Source organism: Mercurialis annua, linkage group LG4 (genome assembly GCF_937616625.2).
Source record: "Mercurialis annua linkage group LG4, ddMerAnnu1.2, whole genome shotgun sequence".
Classification (NCBI taxonomy): domain Eukaryota; kingdom Viridiplantae; phylum Streptophyta; class Magnoliopsida; order Malpighiales; family Euphorbiaceae; genus Mercurialis; species Mercurialis annua.
In genome coordinates, this window is record NC_065573.1 from 36,602,276 (window position 1) to 36,624,003 (window position 21,728).

Here is a 21,728-nt window from a genome sequence, read left to right on the forward strand (position 1 = left end):
TTGCCATAATAATAACTACTGGTGTTGTAAAAGAAACTCTTTTGCATGTTGTCGTTCGAAACGGCCATATCGGTATTGTAAAAGAAATAATCAACTTTGAATTTACATATATTAATAATCGACTTTGGGGATGGATTTTATTTTGAAATAAATATGAAATTTCAAGATAAATTTAATTTTTACTAATAAAAATAATGGTTTTTTAATTTTTTTAATGAGATTTAAACTAATTATCTAGATATATCATTGTATTATTGTTTATTACTTTCTTGATACAAGTAGCAACTTTGAAGAGACTTGCATAAATAATTGTTGATTTTAGTAGGCCATCCAAAACTATTTTCTAACTAGAGATCTCGACCATTTAGTGATGGCATGTAAAAATATAATTTTGCATATCTATCTTACATCACTATTGGAAAGATAGACGAAACTTATATGCCAAGTGCTCGATAAATATCATGTACCATTAATGCAAGTAAATGAAACCAGCAACTAGGGGTGAGCCCGTGCGGCCGCCCCCGGCTGGAGAAATATCAAGAACTAGAGACACAAGTTTCTTAATAAAGAAACTCTACGTTATCCAACTGTTTACAATCGATATTCTTATTCTGTATTAGTAGTGACCGAGCCATAATATTTTTTCACCTCAAGCTAAATTATATATAATTTATTATAAATATATACATGCTATTAATTATATAAAAAAATTAACAAAAATTCATTATTGTCCATGAGCTCTCATTTCCTTTAGCTTAATATATAATTTGACCCCTGAACTTGTACCCTTTTACCCATCTAACCTCTAAACTTAACGTCTCGCCTATCGAACCGCTGAACTTGTTAAATAATCCGATTTGACCCCTGAACTTGATAAATATGTAAATATTGAACCCTTCGTGTCCACCTGTCACTTGAAACATTCTAGAAGAAATTTTGTACGGAGGGGTTCAATGTTTACGTATTTATCAAGTTCGGGGGTCAAATCAGGTTATTTAACAAGTTCAGAGGTTTGATAGGTGAGACGTTAAGTTTGGAGGTTAGATGGGTAAAAGGATACAAGTTCAGGGGTCAAACTATATATTAAGCCCATTTCCTTTCTTAATGAGCTCTTGATACCATCTTTTGCACATATATTTAAAATTGAAGTCAAATTAGTTTTAAATACATATACAAATAGTTTATTCAAATAGGATATAAATTTAAAAATATATAAATTACATCTTTGAGTTTCAGTTTCACCCTTAAATGCTAAATTGATTTTTTTTATTCGAAAAAAGTTCAAAAAAATCATTCATTTTTTTGAGTGAAAATAGTTCAAATAAGTACTTTATAAGGATTTTTATGAATTTTTTTGAGGATTCCATTATAAATAATCATTTTTCTCTTAAAATGGTTTAGAACTCTATTAATCAAAACATGTATTTATTCTTTAAAATATTTTTAATGAAATTTAATAATTTAATGAATCTTGTACTGTTTTTCTTATTTTTATTAATTTTTCATTTTCATTTTTTTCACTTTTTGAAACTAAAAAACTTTTACAATTTAAAATATTAATACATATAAAAAAGTTAAATAAAGTTATAATTATATTTTATAAAAATATAATGTTTATTTATATTTATATGAAAAAAGATTAAAGACTAAATTAACTAAAAATTTAGCTTTCTTAAATAAGTCATTAGACTTAATTAACACACTGAAAAATGAATAGATAAATTAAAATATTAGCAGAAATAAAATTTGCAAAATAACGTCATTAGATCATAAAACAAAATGGATGCAAAATTTGTTTTGATTACAGAAAATATCAAATTCAAAACACAATTCACATTATTCAATTGTGAAAATTAAGAGAACTGATCAAAACCCATTGAAATGGGGGTTTGATATGGCTTTAAAAAGCCAACTAATCACACCAACAGCTAGAAGATCTACATAATCATGCAGCTATATATACTACATTACAACACATTCACACAAAAATAAAATCTATGGCTAGATATGTTGTACAAAGATGGATGAAAACTGAAACAAATTGAATTAATAGTTCCAACTTTGAAAATGGTAGACTTCATTTCCAGCTGAGTGGCAATTCCAAGACTTGCTGTTTATCATGTGGAAACTTGGCTCTCTTGGTATGGTCAAAGGCCTGTTTGATCTGCATTTCAATCCAAATTTGCATATGAAATTGTTTGTATTTATGCCTAATTCATAGCAAATTATGATTTGAAATAGTTGCCAAATTTGTTAAATGTATGCACCTTTGTGGATTGAATGGTCTATCAAAGAAAGGCATCAACTGAGCTCTCGGGATCATTTCCTTTCTCAACGTGCGAACCTCTTCCTCTTCTATTATCTGCTCCAATAATTTATTATTCTTAATTTAGTTGTTTATGTTATTATTTTTAGTTATTTTTAATTATCCGATAAAATATAATTTTAAAATAACAATTGGTATTTTTAAAGTATAATTAATAATATTAAAAATATATAAATTACTCAGTCAAGGGTATAATAAGAAGTTATTAAAAAATATTTAATTTAAATTCTGATTTTGTTTTTGCAAAATGTATTTTTATTATACAAAAATAATAAATAACATTACCTCAGACCTAATTAGCTATAATTCAATAGTATTAAGATTCTATTTTAATTTAGAATGCTAAGTTGTAGTCTCTCTTTATAATAATAATAATAAGAAGAAAAATATGAAACATGAAATATTTTATTCACACCAAACCATAAAATTTATATTTACTTTAAACTAAATAATTAGCAAGTCACTTTTTAACTTTTTATGCATCAAATATGCCATTTGTTTTTTTTTCCCAAATATGCCCATTTGGTTAGCCAATATATGATTTACATAAACACTACCTTTTTGACCCTCTCTATTTGTTTCTTTTGCAGCTGATCAAGATAAATCTTAGTTGCAACCTGCATTAAAAATATATATTAATTATTTGTAGCATTAGAGAAATGATTTAAAAAAAAAATTGAATCCATAATAATTATAAGTGAAGCTACTTACAGAATAATTGAACATAGCACGTTTGTAAGCTCTTTGAGAAGTGTGGAGTTTAAATTCTTGTGGCTTCGTATGTTCCTTAGCAACAGGTTTCTGAGTAGTCTGTAATGTAAGAAGTTTTTTTGTACTCAAGAGTTCAGTTCATGAATTCATTTGTTACGTACTCATATCAGTTTTTCTTGACCTATTTAAAATTTGGAAAAGTTTACGTACGGTTACTTTATTTTTATCTTTATTCATTTGACAATTGGATGGATGTGATAAAACTTGATCATCAAACGGTGATAAGTGAATAAAATGAGATTTATTTTGTAAAAGATAAAGTAAACGTAGAAAAACTCTTAAAATTTTGATTAAAGAAATTATTTTTGGTCCGGACATAAAAAAACAGTCCTAATATGATCGAGTTCAGATTGGACTAGATGGAAAAATTTAAGTGTCTAAATTCGGTTCAATTCTATCCCAACTCATTTAACAAATCTAAATACAATTTCTTTTTTCTTTCTAAATTTTTAAAATTTATTATTTATTTCAATATTTAAATACTAAAAAATTGAATTCCAAAAAGATATTTCAGTTAACCGAGAAATAAAAAAAAATTAAATGATAATTTAAGTAACTAAGGAATTTTCCTTAAAATTATGCAGCAGAGGCTGAGGCTCTATCTAGTCAGTATTGAATTGTACCTTGAATTTGTCATAGAGAATATCCTTGTTGAGTTCATCTTTTACCTGTGACAAAAACATTGGCAGTTCTGTTAATAATGAGCTTAAAAATATCAGATCAGACATATTCTTTTTTATCAAACACCATGTTTTGACGTATGGATATTCCTTGTATAATTAAGTGGACAATTCGATAGATCATAATTTGCTATTTTCACTAGCAATTAAGTTAATTATATTTCTCCTTCATTTTATTCCATATGCATGCATGTCAACATGTTTTACTCAGGTCTTAGGTAAATACAATTTTTAAAAAATAAATAAAATGAAGTTACTCAAGAAAAATGGTGCTTAAATGGAAAAAAAAGTTTTACTCCATATAAAATATTTTTTCAACAATTAGAAGTCAGTTTTTATAATAGGGATAAAATTGACATCTAATCCATTATCCCTAGCATAAAAAAGTATACTTTTTTTGATATAGAAGTCTTTGGTTATTATATTGAGAATTTTAATTAATTTAGAATCTAGTTAAATGAATTTAAGAAAAGGTAGCTTTCAATCATGCATAAAGTTGTTAATAATTTTACCATCCAACCATATTCTTCAATGATAGCAATGATTGTAACATTTTTTTGATATTAAGCTTTAAATTAAAATTGATGGACACTTTCAAAGAATACAATTACTTGGAAGGAAGAATCGTTAGCAATTAAAAGTCCTTAGTAATATAGGTTGTGATTATATTATACTTCATTACAGTAAATTAAATATGATTTTAATATTTTAAATCAATAATTAGAATACACATACTATAAAATGACATATTTTTTTCTTTAATTAAATCGGATCCATAAAATTCACTTTAGACAACAATTTGAAAAAAGTAGCATACTTTTTTTTTATGAATGCAATGAATAATTATATATAAAGAAAAGAAAAATATGAAAGGAAAACCAATGAGTTATAACTCAAATGGTATAAACGTTGTGCAGTAATCTGCTAGATCGTGAGATCAATTCCTCCCATAAGCGCTCCCTCTTTTTTTAGTTATAAAAAAAAATATGAAAGAAACCTTAAGTGCAGCTTTTGTGTGAGCTTTCTCCATTCTTGAATAACAATTAAAATAACTTAAGCTAAATATTAAAGAAAGATCGATGCAATAGAATGAACATATTGAAGTGAATTTATAGAGTGAAGAAATAATAAAAAAATTAAGAGTTTGGAGAATTGTAATTGTCTAAAATATTTTTGGGTTCTGTTACAACATCACCAACATTAATTCTGAAGCACTTGCATGCTTTCTTACACCAAACTTTCTGATTAAATCTCCCTCTCATGCACTCTTATTTATCATACCAGACCCACCCCATTCTGTATGTTTCTTCATTCCTCCTCTTCCTATTCAATCAATCAATGATTTGATCCAAGATTTCATGTTTCCCGGTAACTAATTTAATCAAAATTGACTTAAAACTCCACCTCGATTCTTATTATATATTGTTCTTGTTTAACTACAAATTAATTAAGTTTTATGATTATTTACTCACATAATATTTTTTTCGTCTAGTTTTTCCGGTTCACATGAACTCCTCTCATATGGACACTACCGTGTTATGAAATTCTAAAATGTCAAATTTCACAAGTGTAGACTATACTGACTCGTTGAAGCGGAGCGCACGGTGATCTCCTGAGAATTGTAATTTTTGGCTAATTTGAAATTACAAGGTATAAAACACATTAAGGCCAAATGAACAGATTGGAACTTCTCCTTTGGTTCGGTTTTAAATTTTGATTCTTATGAACTTTTTTTTTCTCGATGGAGGTACTTAATGTTATAAACAAAATTCACATCGGACTTTCCGTACCTAAAATACCACATGTCCGTTAATGACTGGCCAATTCAACATTGACATATTAGGTTCGATGCTTCACATTAGACAGTCTCTAACCGACATGTGGCATTTTAGATTCGGAGGGTTCGATGTGAATTTTTTTATAACGTAAAGTACCTCCATCAAAAAAAAATGTTCATTAGGATCTAAATTTAAAACCGAACCAAACGTGATGGTCCAATACGTACATTTAGCCGATTTGGATTTACTGGGTTATTTTTGTTTCCAAATACTAACAAAATCAATAAAATTCGCAAATGAATATCGTTATTATAATGATAAAAATATCTCAAATAATTTTAGAAACATATCAAATTTAATCTAGTTTTAATTTGCCTTGTATAATCTTTCATAAATTAATAAATTTTAGTGATATAAAACTTTAGAGAGAGAATTAAAGAGATAAAACAATTAGGTAGAAAGTTCATAAATTTATAGAGATATTAAATATAAAATATTTAAATGAGAAAATCATTAATATTTTTTAAATGAGAAAATTCATAATTTTTATTGAAGAAAAAATTTATAGATTTTAAAGAGAAATTGAAAAGTTTTAGAGAGATTTCTAGATGGAAATTTTTGAAGAGAAGTTTTTAGAGTGATAAAATTTATATACTTTAGAAATTAGAATTATGTTTTAGAAAAATCAAATCAATAACTGAACCAGTTTGAACACTGATTATGTTAAATCGACTTAATAAAACTGTAAAAAATGAAATTAGACCTGACTATTGTATAGTTTATGGTCCAACCAACGGTTCAACACCGGTTTGACTGTTAATTCATTCGATTCAATTGCTGTTTTTTGGTGCAATGTTGAATTAGTTTGACTAAATAGCTCAAAACTAGTTGAACCAGTCTATCCGATTCTATTCTGGAATCTTAGAGATAAAAAAATATAGAGAAATTTATAAATTTTATAGAAAAAATCACAAAATTTTAAGAGAAGATTCATAAATTTTAGTGAGAATGAATTTTAAAGAGAGAAAATCTAAGTATATTGAGATATAAAATGTTGGAAAAAGAAACTATCAGAGATATAATTTTAGAGACAGAAGATTAAAAGAAAACTTAAGAGAGAATATTTTTTTTAGAAATGAAAGAGAATAAATTAAAGTAAGAAAAAATTTAAAAATATATATTCATGGGAAAATTTATAGATTTTAGAGAAAATTTAAAATATTTGAAAAATAATCTAAAATTTAATTTATAATATTTTATTAAATTATGTAAAAATTTAAAGAAAAAAATATAAAGGTAAATAATATATCTATATATATAAAAGTATTTCAACAAAGTAAAATATATAGTTAAATCTAAAATTAAAGTAAATATAATTATGCAATTTATTTTATTATGTATTTCATATTTAATCTTATGATAAGAAAAGATATAATTACATTTTGAACTAAATTTGGAATTTAGTTCTTTTAAATTTTAAAGCCAAATCAATTTTATTTTCAAATTAAACTAGATTCGACAAGAGTGAGCATTTAGTCGGTTCAGTCGAAATCGAACCAACAACTGCTTAGCTAAATTGATCGTTCGACCGAATTGTCAAAATCAAACCGATCGAATAAGAAAATTTAACCAAAAATTGAGCCGGCCGAGTAAAAAAGTAAAAAAACCGAACCGATCAAATAAGTTGGTTGATTTAGTCGGTTTGGTTAAAACTGACAACAAATTTAAAAATATTAAATTTTTGGTTCATTCGTCCGGTTCGATTAATTAGAATATTTTAAAATTCAAATCGAACTAATAACCGAAAAAATAAACATTTTTTATATTAAAATCGAAACGACCAAACCTAAAGTATTAACCAAACTAAACCGACAAAAAATCAAAAATCATTAGTTCGGTCGGTTAATTTGGCCGGCCGGATTTTTTTTCCTCATCTCTTGATACTATACTACCTAGTTCCACTGTCTAATAAAAGTAAAAAAGTGACCATAAGGTAGTTAACCACCCACTTTCAATTCTTTCTTGTTAAATCCGTTATCTAACCAAGAAACAAAACAAAAACTACATATATGAAAAATTATCATCATAAAATCTATAAGTTAATGAAAAAAATAAACAAAAAAATGATTAATTATTTGGCTTATCAAGGGTAAGAGGCATGTCATGTAGTTAGTTAGGTCATGAATGGATAATTGACCTACTAATACATAAATCATGTGCAAATGCTTTTAACATAAGTTTTAGAGATTACAAAGAAAATGCAGTGACAATTATTTATTTATTTTCTAATTTTTCTTGATTAAGGCAAATCAACGTGGACTTTTTTTAACTAAATAAGTAGAAAGAGAGATTTGAGGACAGATGTTTTGTCTTGTTTTTGAAGAAATTTGGTGCTTGATGTTATAGTGAGAAACTAGCCTTTTCAAGTTTGTTAGAGATTCATAGGTTGCTTCTTGATTTGGGAATTTCTTTTAGTACTATGAACGATGAATATAGTCAACACAATTTTAATTGATTTCTGATTTGTCTAGTTTCTTTCTTTTTGTTATTATCTTCAATGTAAAGATATCTAATTTGCATTTATATGGATTCGTCTGAAAACAAACCTCGCCTGAGAAGACGAACAGGTTTATTCCGTCTGTCTTTCTGAACGAAAAAAATTAAAAAAAATAATTATCTATTTAATTTTTATCGGATTTTTTTTGCCAGCGATGGATAGAAGGCGATGATCGAAAAAACGTGGCAACGGTTGGTGGCGGTTTCCGGTGGAGTGGTTTAATTTAGTTGAATGGATTAGTGGTTTATGTTTGATTTGTTTGGATGGATAAGTTATGTCTGATTTGATTGGATGGATTAGTGACTTTTGATTTGGTTAGATGGAATTGGTTTGATTATTTTTTTTTATAGATTTTAGGGGTATTTTGGTCAATTTTTAGGAAAAAATAAATTTGAAGCAGTTTTTTCAGAACGGTGTTGGTGCAAAGGGGATTTAACTTACCCTTTAGGTAAATTTAGAGGGTTGAAAGGTTTTTTTTTAAGAAGTTTTGTGATAAAAGGAGCTAAATTCAGATGTTATGGATGATTAATAGCCTCATTCTACCCTCATATTTAGTCCAAGATTATTTGTATTTTTTATTTATAATGTTATAGAGTTGTTGAATGACATTAAAAACATATACAATCACTTAATTATCAGCTGCACTGATCAGTATTTTAAATAAGAGTCCATACAATCAACCATTTAAAAATAAGATAAAATTACTTAAAAACCACCCATTTTGAAATTTTATTTCAATATTACCCTAATATAGAAAAAAGATCAGTTGTACTGGATGGAATATGATTATAAAACCCACAGGCCAGAAATTTCATATCGCCAAAAAAAAAATTGATAAACGGGCGCTCACCTATAATAGTTCAGTCCTAAGCCATTAAAGGGCCAAGTGTGTAACATCTGAATATGGAATTAGGCAAAAAAGCATGTAACCGTTCAGTCCAATCTATATCATAACCCATTCATAAACCTATGAATCTATCATTTGGTGCTGTCTGTATAGGAACTCAGTTCTCAAAATAAATTCTATTAATAGAAGCGGGACAAAACAACGACAAACGCACAAAGCCAGCCCAAAGCTTAGCCAAGATGTAAACACAAGAGGAGTGCCAAACTGTAGAAAGAAAGAAAATCAAGAATATGGACAATTGCGAGCGAAGACACAGATGAAATAGGATCTCCCCACCAACGGTGGAATGCAGGGTGGCTCCCGAAGAGAACGGACGTGAGACGCAAATAAGTGATTATATTTAATTATCATTAACAATTCATAAATCTAAAATTTCATAAAATTGTCATATAAAAACAGGTGGCGATAATTTTGATATTATCAGAACATATTTTAAAATTTGGATATTACTACCCTTTCACAATTAGTAACTATTTCCTTTTTTTAATTTAATATTGAGTGTTTATCCCATGCAACCGTTGCGCCACGTCATTTTTACATCAAGCCAATGAACATTTGCGATAGGGAATCTTTTAATTATTACTTATTTTTTTATCATTCAATTTTCCATATGGCTAACGCACAATTGGTTTGTTGCACGAATGACGTGGCGCAACGGTTGTGTGCAATAATTTTTCTTTAATATTTCCTTTCACAATTAGTAACTATTTCCTTCCTTTGATTTAATATTTTCATACCTAAATTAGCTTTGTTGTTTTTGGGAAATAAGAATTTCCCAAAAATAAACAATAAAAACATTAAGATGTGTCATGGGAATCACATGGTCAACTCCATTCAAATTATACAGCAAATTGAATAAAACCTGTAAATTTTATAGCTTTTCTACTAAAAAACCCATTACAAAATTCAACTAAAATAACTGATAATTTAAATAATCTACGCATAACACTGTAATCTATTAAACAAATTTGTGAAAATTTCGTCTCAATCATCCAATAATTTAAAACAAAATTAACAAGATAACAACTTTAGCTAAACCAAACTCAAAAATTATCTGCAATTGACGATCAATCTCAGTTTCAGGAGTCATAAGATTGTCATGAGTATTAGAACTCAAAGAAGAAAAAAACAGAACAATAAATTATACGTCATGTAAAGAAATTTTTTTATTGCATTAGTTATTTCCTAAAAACAACAAAGCTAATTTAGTAATAAAATATAAAATCTAAAGAAGGAAATAGTTAACTAATCTAAAGGACAGTAATGTCCAAATCATAAAACGTGCTTTCGTCATATCAAAATTTACTCTGAAAATATCGCCACCCAAAAAAATTACCTTCAATAATCGAATGGAAGTTCCAAATAGAAATTAACATAAGGTATCATGTGATATTGCAGTCGATTGTTGCCGTTCCCTGTTAGTTATTTAGGAGGACTTAATTGAAAGAAACTCTTTATTATTTGTACTAATATGTAATTAGTACAACTTTCACCTCACTTTATTTCTTCCTAATGTGCTCACGTGCACAGACTCCACTAACTTCACTATTTCTCTCTTATTTCACATATATTATACAAAGACTATCCCATATTCATAGCCAGTATAGGTCGGTGGAATACTTTCCAGATTTCTCCTAATCCACTCTTTTATTTTCTAGGTATTTCTTTTAATTTCTTTTTGATAATAAATCCTAGAAGACACTAGATATTTAGAGACACTTAGAGAGTATGTCGGTGTCCTTTCAACACTCCCCTCAACGACTACTCTCTATATTTTTGGAATTTCACGTCCGTCTTGATCGACGTTTCCTTTACCCTAAATTGTGGTTTTCTTGTCATCCATCATTCCCTGTGACTTGCCTTTAACATGTTGTTTCTTGTGATCGGCACTGTTTTCCGTTTTAATACGCTTGCTTTTCTCGCTTGATGTAGCGATCCGATCTTCATTTTCTTCATTAATTGAATAATCCAGAAATTCTTCTTCAGTTTTGACAGACTCGCTCTCATTCTTTATCTGCTCTTCTATACTCTGGAGTATTTTCTCTGTTTCTTTCTCCTTTTCTTCTTTCAATTTGGATTCTTCTTCTTCTGGAGAATCTGCATAAAATTCTGACGTAGTTAAATTCCATTCTTCTTCACTTGCATATGATTTTTCGAAATGCTCTAACATCGCGAATATTGCTGGTGAATTCTTCTCATTTTCATTATCACAGTGCTCCGCAAACACATCGTCTTTTATTAATTCCTCAAGTGCACACGAAGCTTGAACTTCAAAGTCCCATTCTTCTTCGGTTTCTACTAGTGGGTGTGCAGATGCAACGTTTCCTTCGACATTCTTATACCAACAATCACAAGCATAATGACCTCGTTTGCCACAAACGAAGCATTGATTACTTTTACGTTGACTCGTCTCGGCTTGATCATTGTTGGTTTGTTTTTGTGCTCCCCCTTGCTGGCCACTCCTTCCTTGTCGTCTTCGCCAATTTTCTTTCATTGGCGTTCTTCCTCCGTTGGATCTCACCCCTTGTGGATCCCTACCATTTTTACTACTGAAGAGGGCTCTCTCCTCTTCTTTGATTAAGGTTTTAGACATTTGCTTGTCTAATTCCTCTTGATTCGCCAAGACATTTTCTAACTCATTCAAAGTTGGTTCCTTTGACCAACCACGGGTTGCGGTCACGAGAGCATTGAACTCTGGACGTAGCCCGTGAGTGATTATTCTTTTCATTCGTGTTTCCGTGATTTTATTATCTGGATCCAACTTTGAAATTTCTTGGCATAAAGATTTAACTTTAGAAAAGTATTGACTCACCGTTAAATCTTTTTGTGCTATCGACAATAACTCGTTCTCGAGTTGTTGGAGTTTGGCGTCATTCTTCCGAGTGTATATTCCTGCAAGAGTATCCCACGCCTCTTTGGGCGTTTTCGCATCCTTGACATGTTGTAGCAAGTCGTCCTCCACTGATATCGATAAAGCATATAGAGCTTTCCCGGTCCTGACCTTCCACCTTTTAAGGTCATCTTGATTTGTCGGGGGTGTCGTTTCACTCCCTCCGACGATCTCCCAGAGATCTTGACCGAGCAAATAAAATTGCATACGAGTACTCCATGTGCTATAGTTACTAGCATTGAGTTTTTCAAGGATACTCACCGATGTTGAAAAATCCGCCATTTGTTTGGTTATTTTCTCCACTTAACCAAATTACTTGGTCCCTGACCAATACTCTGCACGGTCCCTGACTGCGTGCTTGCGATCCCAGATCGTTTGCTCGACCTTTTCTTGAACCGTCCCTGACCGTCCTGCTCCGATACCACTCATTGCAGTGAGATATCTACTAAATAGGAAGATTAAAGACAACATTTAGAGATCTCCCATTTAGGACAGTAATACATTTCAAGAACTATTTTTGTTTTAATTTCCTAATTAAGATAAGAGCTTAGTTTATAAATAGGTGTATAAATTACATTGTAAAAAATATACAACTCAGGTTATTAATCAATAAAAAAATTCAGAAAGTGTTTGCTTGAACTTGTTCTTCAATTTCGGTACTACTTTTTTCTACATGCATTTAAATAAATATAAAACCTATAGCTTCATTGATCTTAATTTTTTTGATTTGCATTAAATTTTGCAGAGTATAAGAAGATGGAGAAAAAAGGATATTTAACTTTATTTCTAATTTTGGGAGGCATTGGAAGCATTCTTGTTTTTTTTCTTTGTTGGGGAATATATGATGGCCGAATTAAAATAAAAAAAGAGAAAGAAGAAGCAGCAAAAAAAGAAAAAGCAGAAAGAAAAAAAGAAGCCGAAATAGCTGAGGAATCAACACCTGATGATGAAGAAGAAAAAGTGTAGCTTCTGCTATTTATATGCATCCACTAACATCTACCTATAGCTAGATTAATTCTTGTTTCTGTTTTCAGTTTTTTTATAAAATTTCCCATCTTTTTATTATGTTATGCATCCAAAAATGTTTAATGAAGAGCCTTCAAACAATTCAATTCTTAAAGAATTTTTAGATCTCTCTCAAAAAAAAAAAAAAGAATTTTTAGATAATGCAGTTGTGTTTGTTTTGAGAAATTCCTAGGTGAATCTATTTCGCCATATAATTTTATGAACGGTTAATTTCTTAAAAAAACCCACCTTATATTTTTTTTGTCGTTTATATCCTGACTTTGTAAAAACACCATTTGTATCCAATTTTGAGGTTTTATGTTTCATCTCAACTTAAAAGCATTAAATTGTACTCTTTTCATTTGAAAAAAAGTTTAAAATAATCCTTCATTTTTAACCTATATACTAATTAAATATTAATATTATTAATAGTACAAAAATGTCATCTTCTTTAAAAAATTAAAAATAATAATATTTTTTTTTTAAATTATTTCAGAAACCGCCGCCGCTCCTTTTCATCGGAGAAGGAGCGGCCGCCGCTCCTTTTCATCGGAGAAGGAGCGGCCGCCGCTCCTTTTCATCGGAGAAGGAGCGGCCGCCGCTCCTTCTCTAATTTGGCCTTCTCCAAAAAGTGGAGAAGGAGCAGCAACTCATTCTCCAAATTGGAAAAGGAGCGGCGACGGCGGCTCCTTGTTTGTTCCAGATTTTTTTAATTTATTTTATTTTATAAAATTAAAAAAATTAATTAATTATTTTGATGTATTTGATTATTTTTTAAGTTTAAGGATTTGTTTGTATTTTTTAAAATAAAAAAAATATGTTCTAAACTCTTTTCCAAATGAAAAGAGTATAATTTAATGCTTTTGGTTAGGAATGAAACATAGAAACCCAAAATTGGATGCAAATGGTGTTTTTATAAGGTCAGGGTATAAACGTAGAAAAAATACAAGGTGGTTTTTTTTAAGGAATTAAACTTTTTATGAATCATTCGTATATTGTGTGACACGTGGCAATAATAAATCTATTAACCAATCAATAAATATCACATTAATTACTTATATTTTAATGTAAATTAATGTGTTATTTATTAATTGCATATATTTATTGTTGTCACGTGCCACACAATAAGTAGATAGTTTATAATCCTACATTGCGAACTATATTTATGCATTTATTTTTCGTTATAAAAGTTTTACCACACTTGAAACGGCATTGTTACGACACAGGGGTGAAACACAAAATACCAAAAAAGAGTACAATTTTTTTTTTCAACATCAGGGCGCTATTGAAAAAAGTTTTAAGGTGAATGGTTTTTGAATAATTTTGCCTTTATTAAATATGTGATTTTTTTAATAAATGATTATAAATATAGAAAATGTTATAAACTAATGAATTTTCTTAAATATTTTTCATAAAAGTTGTGAAAATTATAAACATGTAAGGCCTAATGGTGTTGTAAAGTCAAATTTATTCGACTTTTTAAAAAATTATTCAAATCTTTCAAAAATTGTAAATCTATACAAATCTTATAATTTTATTGTAAATGCATCAATTTTTCTAAAATTGATTTATTTTATGCCTATAATTGCTATTGAATTTGTGTTTTTCTTTTAAATTGAAAAGAAAAAACTTATTAATTGGAATGCCACATGGTTCGGATAAATCGATGTTAAAAATATTAAATCGATTTTGAAAAATTAAATAATTTTTTTTAAAAAAAGACAAATTGTGATAGATTTATAGTTTTTGAAAAGTGTGGATTATTTATAAAAAGTCGAAAAATTGACTTTTTAATATCGTGAAGCTAAAATATAAAAACCAAAAAATACAAACTTTTTTAGGGCCAAATTACTTAAAAACCATCGATGTTGAAACTTTTTTTGATTTATATCATGATTTAGGAAAAAAATCTTTTGCGCTTTTTTTGGGGTTTCATGTTTCACCTCTACCTTAAAAATTTAAAATTTAAATAATTTAATTAATTTAAGAATGAAAACATTAAAAATAACTAAATAGAAGGATTGTATCGTACTTTTTTCCATCTAAAAAAATGCAAACAAGCCCTTCATCTTTAAAAACGTTCAAATAAATTCTATTAATTAATAAATTTTTTAAATTTTAATAAAAATAAATAAATAAAAGAAAACGCTTTCTGTCGGACCGTCAGCGTTGTCGTCCTTCTTTCTCGGACCCACTATCCATCTTCCTAGGAGCCACTGTCGTTCTTCTTCTATGCAAGGAAGAAGAGAATATGTTCCACCTTCCATGGAAGGAGATCTCTGAGGAAAATATGTTCCTCCTTCAGTGAAAGAAATGGAAGGAGGAGCAGATTGCTTCTTTTTTAGTGAGTTCGGAAATATTATTTTTTTAGGAAACATAAGTCAATTTTATCTTGTATAAACGGTGTTTTTTTACGGTTTTTAAATTTAAAAATTTATTAATAATTAATAGAAATTAAACAAAAAAATGATTATTATTGTTTGAATTTTGTTAGGAATAAGGTCCTTTTATACTGATAATAACATTAGCGTCTAATTAAAATATAAGATAAAAATGAAGAATTATTTTAAAAAAAATTCAGATGAAAGAAGTCAATTTAATATTTTGGGGTATAGGTGAAACATAAAAATCCAAAAAAGAGTACAAATAATTTTTTTTCTATATCATGGTATAAATAAAAAAAAATCTATCAATTAATTTAGTTAAAAAAAATTATAATTACATGCAATGTACATGTAATGCATTAATAATTGAGTCAGATTATTTTAATTTTTTGTTCTATCAAGAAATCATTTATTACAAAAACAAGTTAGACGATGACAATATACTTTATTTTTATTAGGGTTAAATGCGAATTCATACACCAACTTTGACCTAATTTGCAATTACAACATAAACTTTTAAACTTGGCAATGTCGGTAACCAACTTTCATTTCTTGGCAAATTGGTACACCGACCAATCATAAAACGACAAATGGTGATTTATTATAATGTCCACGTTAGTGTTTTTTAAATTTGGTGTATCGATTTGCCAAAAGTGTAAAGTTGGTTACTGACATTGCCAAGTTTCAAAGTTTATGTTGTAATTGCAAATTAGGTTAAAGTTGGTGTATGAATTTGCATTTAACCCTTTTTATTAAATTGACTCTTGATTTTTCACCGGGACATCTACTATAATTGATACTATAAATTATAAAAAATTGTTATTGCATATTAGATATACTGTGAATTTATTGCATAACATATCACATATAGGCACATTAATGCAGAAAAATCTTATAAAATATTTTATTTTATAAATTCCATTTATTTGTAATTTTCAATTGTAAATTTATTTAATATGCAGATTAAAGAAAAGATTTTAAAAATCGCCCATCTAGGAGAATAATACATTTCAAGAATTTTTTTCTTATTCAAATATTTTTGTTCAAATTTCCTAATTAAGATAAGAGCTTAGTTTATTATAAATATGATTATAAACATCATTTTCTAAAAAATACAATTCAGGTTACCAATAAAATTTATCAGAAAGTGTTTTCTGATGCAGAAAAATCATATTAAATATTTTAATTAAATGTAGAAAATATACTGTGAACATATATGCTCATATTGGCATTCTGATAGAAAAATCTTATTCAATATTTTAATTTAAAGATTCCATTTATTTGTAATTTCATGTTGTAAACTTACTTAATAGGCAGACTAAATAAAAGATTTTAAAAATCTCTCATCTAGGAGACTAATACATTTCAAGAATTTTTTTCTCTTATTGAAATCTTTTTGTTCAAGTTTCCTAATTAAGATAAGAGCTTAGTTTATTATAAATAGGATTATAAACATCATTTTCAAAAAAATGAAATTCAGCTTACCAAAAAAATTTATCAGAACTCGTTTTTAAATTCGGTACTACTTTTTTTCTATATGCATATATGAATAAATTATAAATTACTTACATATTTAAGCTCCATTAATCTTGATTTCTTGATTTGCATTATATTTTGCAGGAACATAGAGTATATAAAGATGGTTTTAAAAGGAATTACAGTTCTTGTTTTGGCTATAGTCGCAGGGATTCTTGCGTTCTTTTTTTGTGTAGCGATAGCTAAGGCTTGTGAGAAGAAAATAAAAGAAGCAGAAGCAGCACAAACGTAGCTCCCATTATTTTATCAGCCATAGCTATTTGTTTTTTCTATTTTTTTTATTTATTATTATTATTATTATTATTATTATGCATTCAAAAGAAATTGAGTACTGTTTCTTTTCTTTATTGTCACTCTCGAATCCAAATTATTACTCAATGCATGGATAAAATAAATGCATTATTTTTTGGTTCAATGTATTAGTTACTATATTATCAATGAAACAAAAGTAGAAATTTTGACTCTCATTTAATTAAGGATTAATCACAAATTAATACATAAATTTTATCCTGATTTGCAATTACAACACGAATTTTAAAATTTGACAATTACCACACCAAGACAAATTGGTACACCGAACTAAAAAAACACTAACGTGGACATTGTAATAAATAGCCATATATTGTTACGTGAATGGTCGGTATACTAATTTGTCAAAAAAATAAAATTGATGTGGTAATTGTTAAATTTTAAAATTTATATTGTAATTGTAAATTAAAATAAAGTTTGTGTATTATTTATAGTTAATCCTTTAATTAATTGCTCATTTGTTTGAGCTGAATGGGTATTTGACATTATTTATATCTTTATGAAAATATAAACATAATATGACATAAAAAAAAACTATAGCTTAATATAATATTGGCTTAAATATATTTTAAATTTAAATTTCTATGTTTTTACCAATTATAAACAAATCTAAAAAAAATAAAAATAAAAATTATAGGATATTTATAGTAGATATTGTTCACTCAAATATGAAATAAAAATTATAAATTTTTAAAATCCAATGTATCAATAAATTTATATTTAATTTTTACTTTTTAGAAAAAATCTTTTATTTTATTTAGTTTTATCAAACTAAAAAAATTAAACTAAAAAAATATTTTAAAAAAAATTAAAAATATTGATAAATATTAAAAAATAAATTGTAACCGTCAACTCACAAACTCGCATAATAATGTGACTTTTTTTAGACATATTAAAAATATAAATTTAAAGATTAAATCATATATTGGCATGTTAATGCAAAAAGATTATGTTAAATACCCTATTATATAGGTTTCATTTAATTGTAACTCCCCATCATAAATATACTTAAGGTTTAATCACTCAAACTCCCACCATTTTAGCCCCTTTTTTACACCATGACATAGAAATTTTTCTAATTTTATCCTAGTTTATGTTTTAATATTTCAAGTGTACCCTAAATTAAAAATTTATGTCAATTTAATTACTTTAAAGATGACAAATTCAAAGCAACTAAATAGAAGGATAATATCATATTTCTTTCTATTTGAAAAAAAAATACAAACGAGATCTTAATCTTTAAAAACATTCAAAAAAAAATTAAATGAATAATTAAATTTATTAAAAATAAATAAATAAAAAACCGTAATTTTATTAAAACCGCTTCTATCTCTACTATCAGCACTGTATACCGTTACACTAAACCTCTAAATCAAAAACAAGTTATATTAAACTCTCTAAGTTATCGTTTTTATCAACAAAACCCAATTTCCTCCAAAACCTCCCCAACCCAAAAATGACCAAAATATTCCTGAAAAAATAAAAATCAAATCAGCTCAATCTAAATAAATCAGACATAACTCATATACAATTGAGTTATGTTTGATTTGGACAGATGGATGGTTTAAGTTTGATTTGGATGAGTTATGTTTGATTTGGACATATGGATGATTTTAGATTGGCTTAACCTATTTAAAGGTTCATGTACTTTATATTTTTTCCATAGGTAAAATACTTCATCTTTGTATTATCTGGTCTTTCTAGTTACCTATTTTTAATTTTCAGATCATTTTTGAGTTTTTTCAAGTCCCTGTACTTACGATTTTTTTTCCTCCAGTCCCTCTACTTATAATCTTTTTTTCCTTCAGTCGCGCAAAAGGACTGGAAAAAACTCAAAAAGAACCTGAAAATAAAAAATAGATAAGTAGAGAGATCAGATAATACAAAAATGAAGTATAAAGACCTACGAAAAAAGTGTAAAGTACAGGGGCCTCTACATGAGTTTGGCCTTTTAGATTTGATTAAATTGAGTTGGTTTGATTTTTTTATTTTTTTAGGGGTATTTTGGTTATATTTTGAGTTGGGGTAGTTTTAGGATAAAAGGGGTGTTGTTGATAAAACCGATAACTTAGGGAGTTTAGTGTATTTTTTTTAACTTAGGGAGTTTAGTGTAAGGGTACCCTAAATTGAAGTACCATGCTTGATTATTAGCTGAAATAGATGGATCAAACAGCATATTTTTTGTTTCTTTTTATGTACGTAGCATTTTGCATTTTAAATATATAAAATTTAGTGTGAATTTATTGCATAAGTTATCACATATAGGCATAATGGAAAAAAATGTAATTAAATATTTTATTTTGTAGATTCCATTATTTTATTGTACTTTCCTGTTATAAATTTGCTTAATGGAAAGACTAAAGAAAACATTTTAGGCATCTCCCCATTCAGGAGCATAATACATTTTTTCATTTAATATCCTAATTAAGACAAGAGCTTTAGTTTACTATAAATAGGATTATAAACATCGTTTTCTGAAAATTACAATTCAGCTTGCTAATAAAATTTATCAGGAAGTGTTTTCTTGGATTTAGTTTTAATTTGGGTACTAATCTTTTCTATATGCATATGAATAAATTATGAAATCTCCATTAATCTTGATATCTTGATTTGCATTATATTTTGCAGGAACATAGAGTATATAAGATGGATTCTTCCACGGAAACTTTATTTGTATTTTTGGCTGGGATCGGAAGCATGCTTATTATCTTTTTTTGTGTACGGAGATGTGGTGTTTCGTCGACAAGAAAAAACGAGCCATCGCGAAAAGAAGCAGCAGCTGAAGAAGAAGAAGAGTATATAATATTATCTTGTTATTGTCAGTATGGAAGCCAAATTACTTAATGGATGCATAGAAAAGATTAGTACCAATGTATTAATTATTATACTATCGGCGAAAGAAAAATAGTAGTATTTGAGTAGAACTTTAAATTATTAATTATTAGGGTATCATTTAATTATCTGTTTAATTTGTTTTAGCTGAATGTGGTATGTGTTTTTTTTATTTAGCTACCCTAATATTGAAGTTTTTGAGTGAATAGTATTAGCTGAAACGGACAAGGAAATTCAGAATTGGAGCAAATTGTGATATGTTTATGTTTTGATAACCTTAGCTAATTAGTATGAACTAATTTTAATGTTTTCAAAATTAAAAACTGTAGGCATAAGTGATTATCGAATTTTATCTTCCCATATTAAATTAACATTGTTGCTAATTGCAGAATTTAATCTTCCATTGTTAAGTACTTTTATTTGCTGCTTATGTTGATTTGCTTCAGTTGTATGCAATTCCAAGTTATCTAAGGCATGGAAGAATTGAAGTCATTATAAGAAATTATTATTTGTGAAAATTGCTCACTTGAAAATAGAAACTAAATATAACAATTCTTATGATATTTCTTTTGAAGGTCTTGGAATAACTATTATAGGTTTATTTTGGTTTTGCTTTCTTCTGCTTGAAAGAAATTTTAATCCAAATATGCTTATTTCTTTTTATGAAATTCAATAGCTTAATTAATTTAAAGATCAAATTATTCTAAGACTCCTCAATTATACCGTAATTAATAGCTTGATACTCTTTATTTTAAAATTCTATTTAGTTTCGGCCTACGTGGAATGAATTATATCTCCGTTTAAAAAAAAATCTTATTCTAAACGGCACTTTAAAAAATTTCCATTTATGTGAATAATTCAACAAAGAATTTTTTTTCCAGTTTCCTAAGTAAGATAAGAGCTTATAAATAGCATTATAAATATGAATAAAAAATACAATTCAGTTTACTAATGTAAAAATCCAGAAAGGATTTTCTTGAACTTCTTAAATTTGGTGCTACTTTTTCTACCTGCATTTGAATAATTGTAAATTCTATAAACTATACATATTTGAACTCCATCAATCTTGATTTCTTATTTTACATTGAAATATCCGAAGAAGAAGAAATGCAGTCATCAATTTGTTATTATTGTCATACTTTTAATTGTAAAATCAATTAAAATATTTTAGAGAATTATTTGATCTTAGATTTGTGTGGTTGAATTAATTGAATTAAATTTTACATGTAAAATCAATTAAATTTATAATTTCAGTTCAAATAATAAATTTGTCATTATTTTATTCCGAATTGATCCGTTTATTTATTTTTTAAAAATATTAAATTCCTTCATCTAATGAGAGGGTTCCACGTGTAGAGTTACTGACATGACAAATGCAACTCACAATAAAAGTACAAATAATAAAATTGAATAGTGAGCCAGATTAGTAAGATAAGTCCATTTAAGCCACGTGTTACAAGTCAAAAAGCCTAGTATTTTATGAAACGGGTTGTTTTTCAGTACGAACATGCAAATGATGCGCTCGCTGAGTTCACCATACATACGTGAACACATTTTCTTTGATGAAAATGAGAAACGTCCTCATCACCTCCCTGAATGTAAACATACTTATCACTTTAGTCCTTCAATGTTCACTACCTACATTTGAAGGCCGTTTAAAATGCTACTTCTTCCGTCCCCAAATTGATAGGCACTATTTTAAGTTTTTTTGTTCCAAATTATAAACGGTAATTTATTGCTTGAATGTTTAAAT

The 21,728-nt window shown here is 27.6% G+C and overlaps 1 protein-coding gene across 1 annotated transcript; it reads right to left on the minus strand.

Moving 5' to 3' along the window:
- Positions 1–1,780: 1,780 nt before the first annotated feature.
- LOC126678320 (microtubule-destabilizing protein 60) lies at positions 1,781–4,849 on the minus strand. Its single transcript, XM_050373222.2, has 6 exons — positions 4,775–4,849; positions 3,721–3,765; positions 3,038–3,136; positions 2,884–2,943; positions 2,268–2,362; positions 1,781–2,164 (listed from the first exon to the last, which is right to left on the minus strand). Exons 1-6 carry the CDS (start codon positions 4,805–4,807, stop codon positions 2,047–2,049), a joined length of 450 nt encoding a protein of 149 aa, XP_050229179.1. The 5' UTR covers positions 4,808–4,849; the 3' UTR covers positions 1,781–2,046.
- Positions 4,850–21,728: the final 16,879 nt, after the last annotated feature.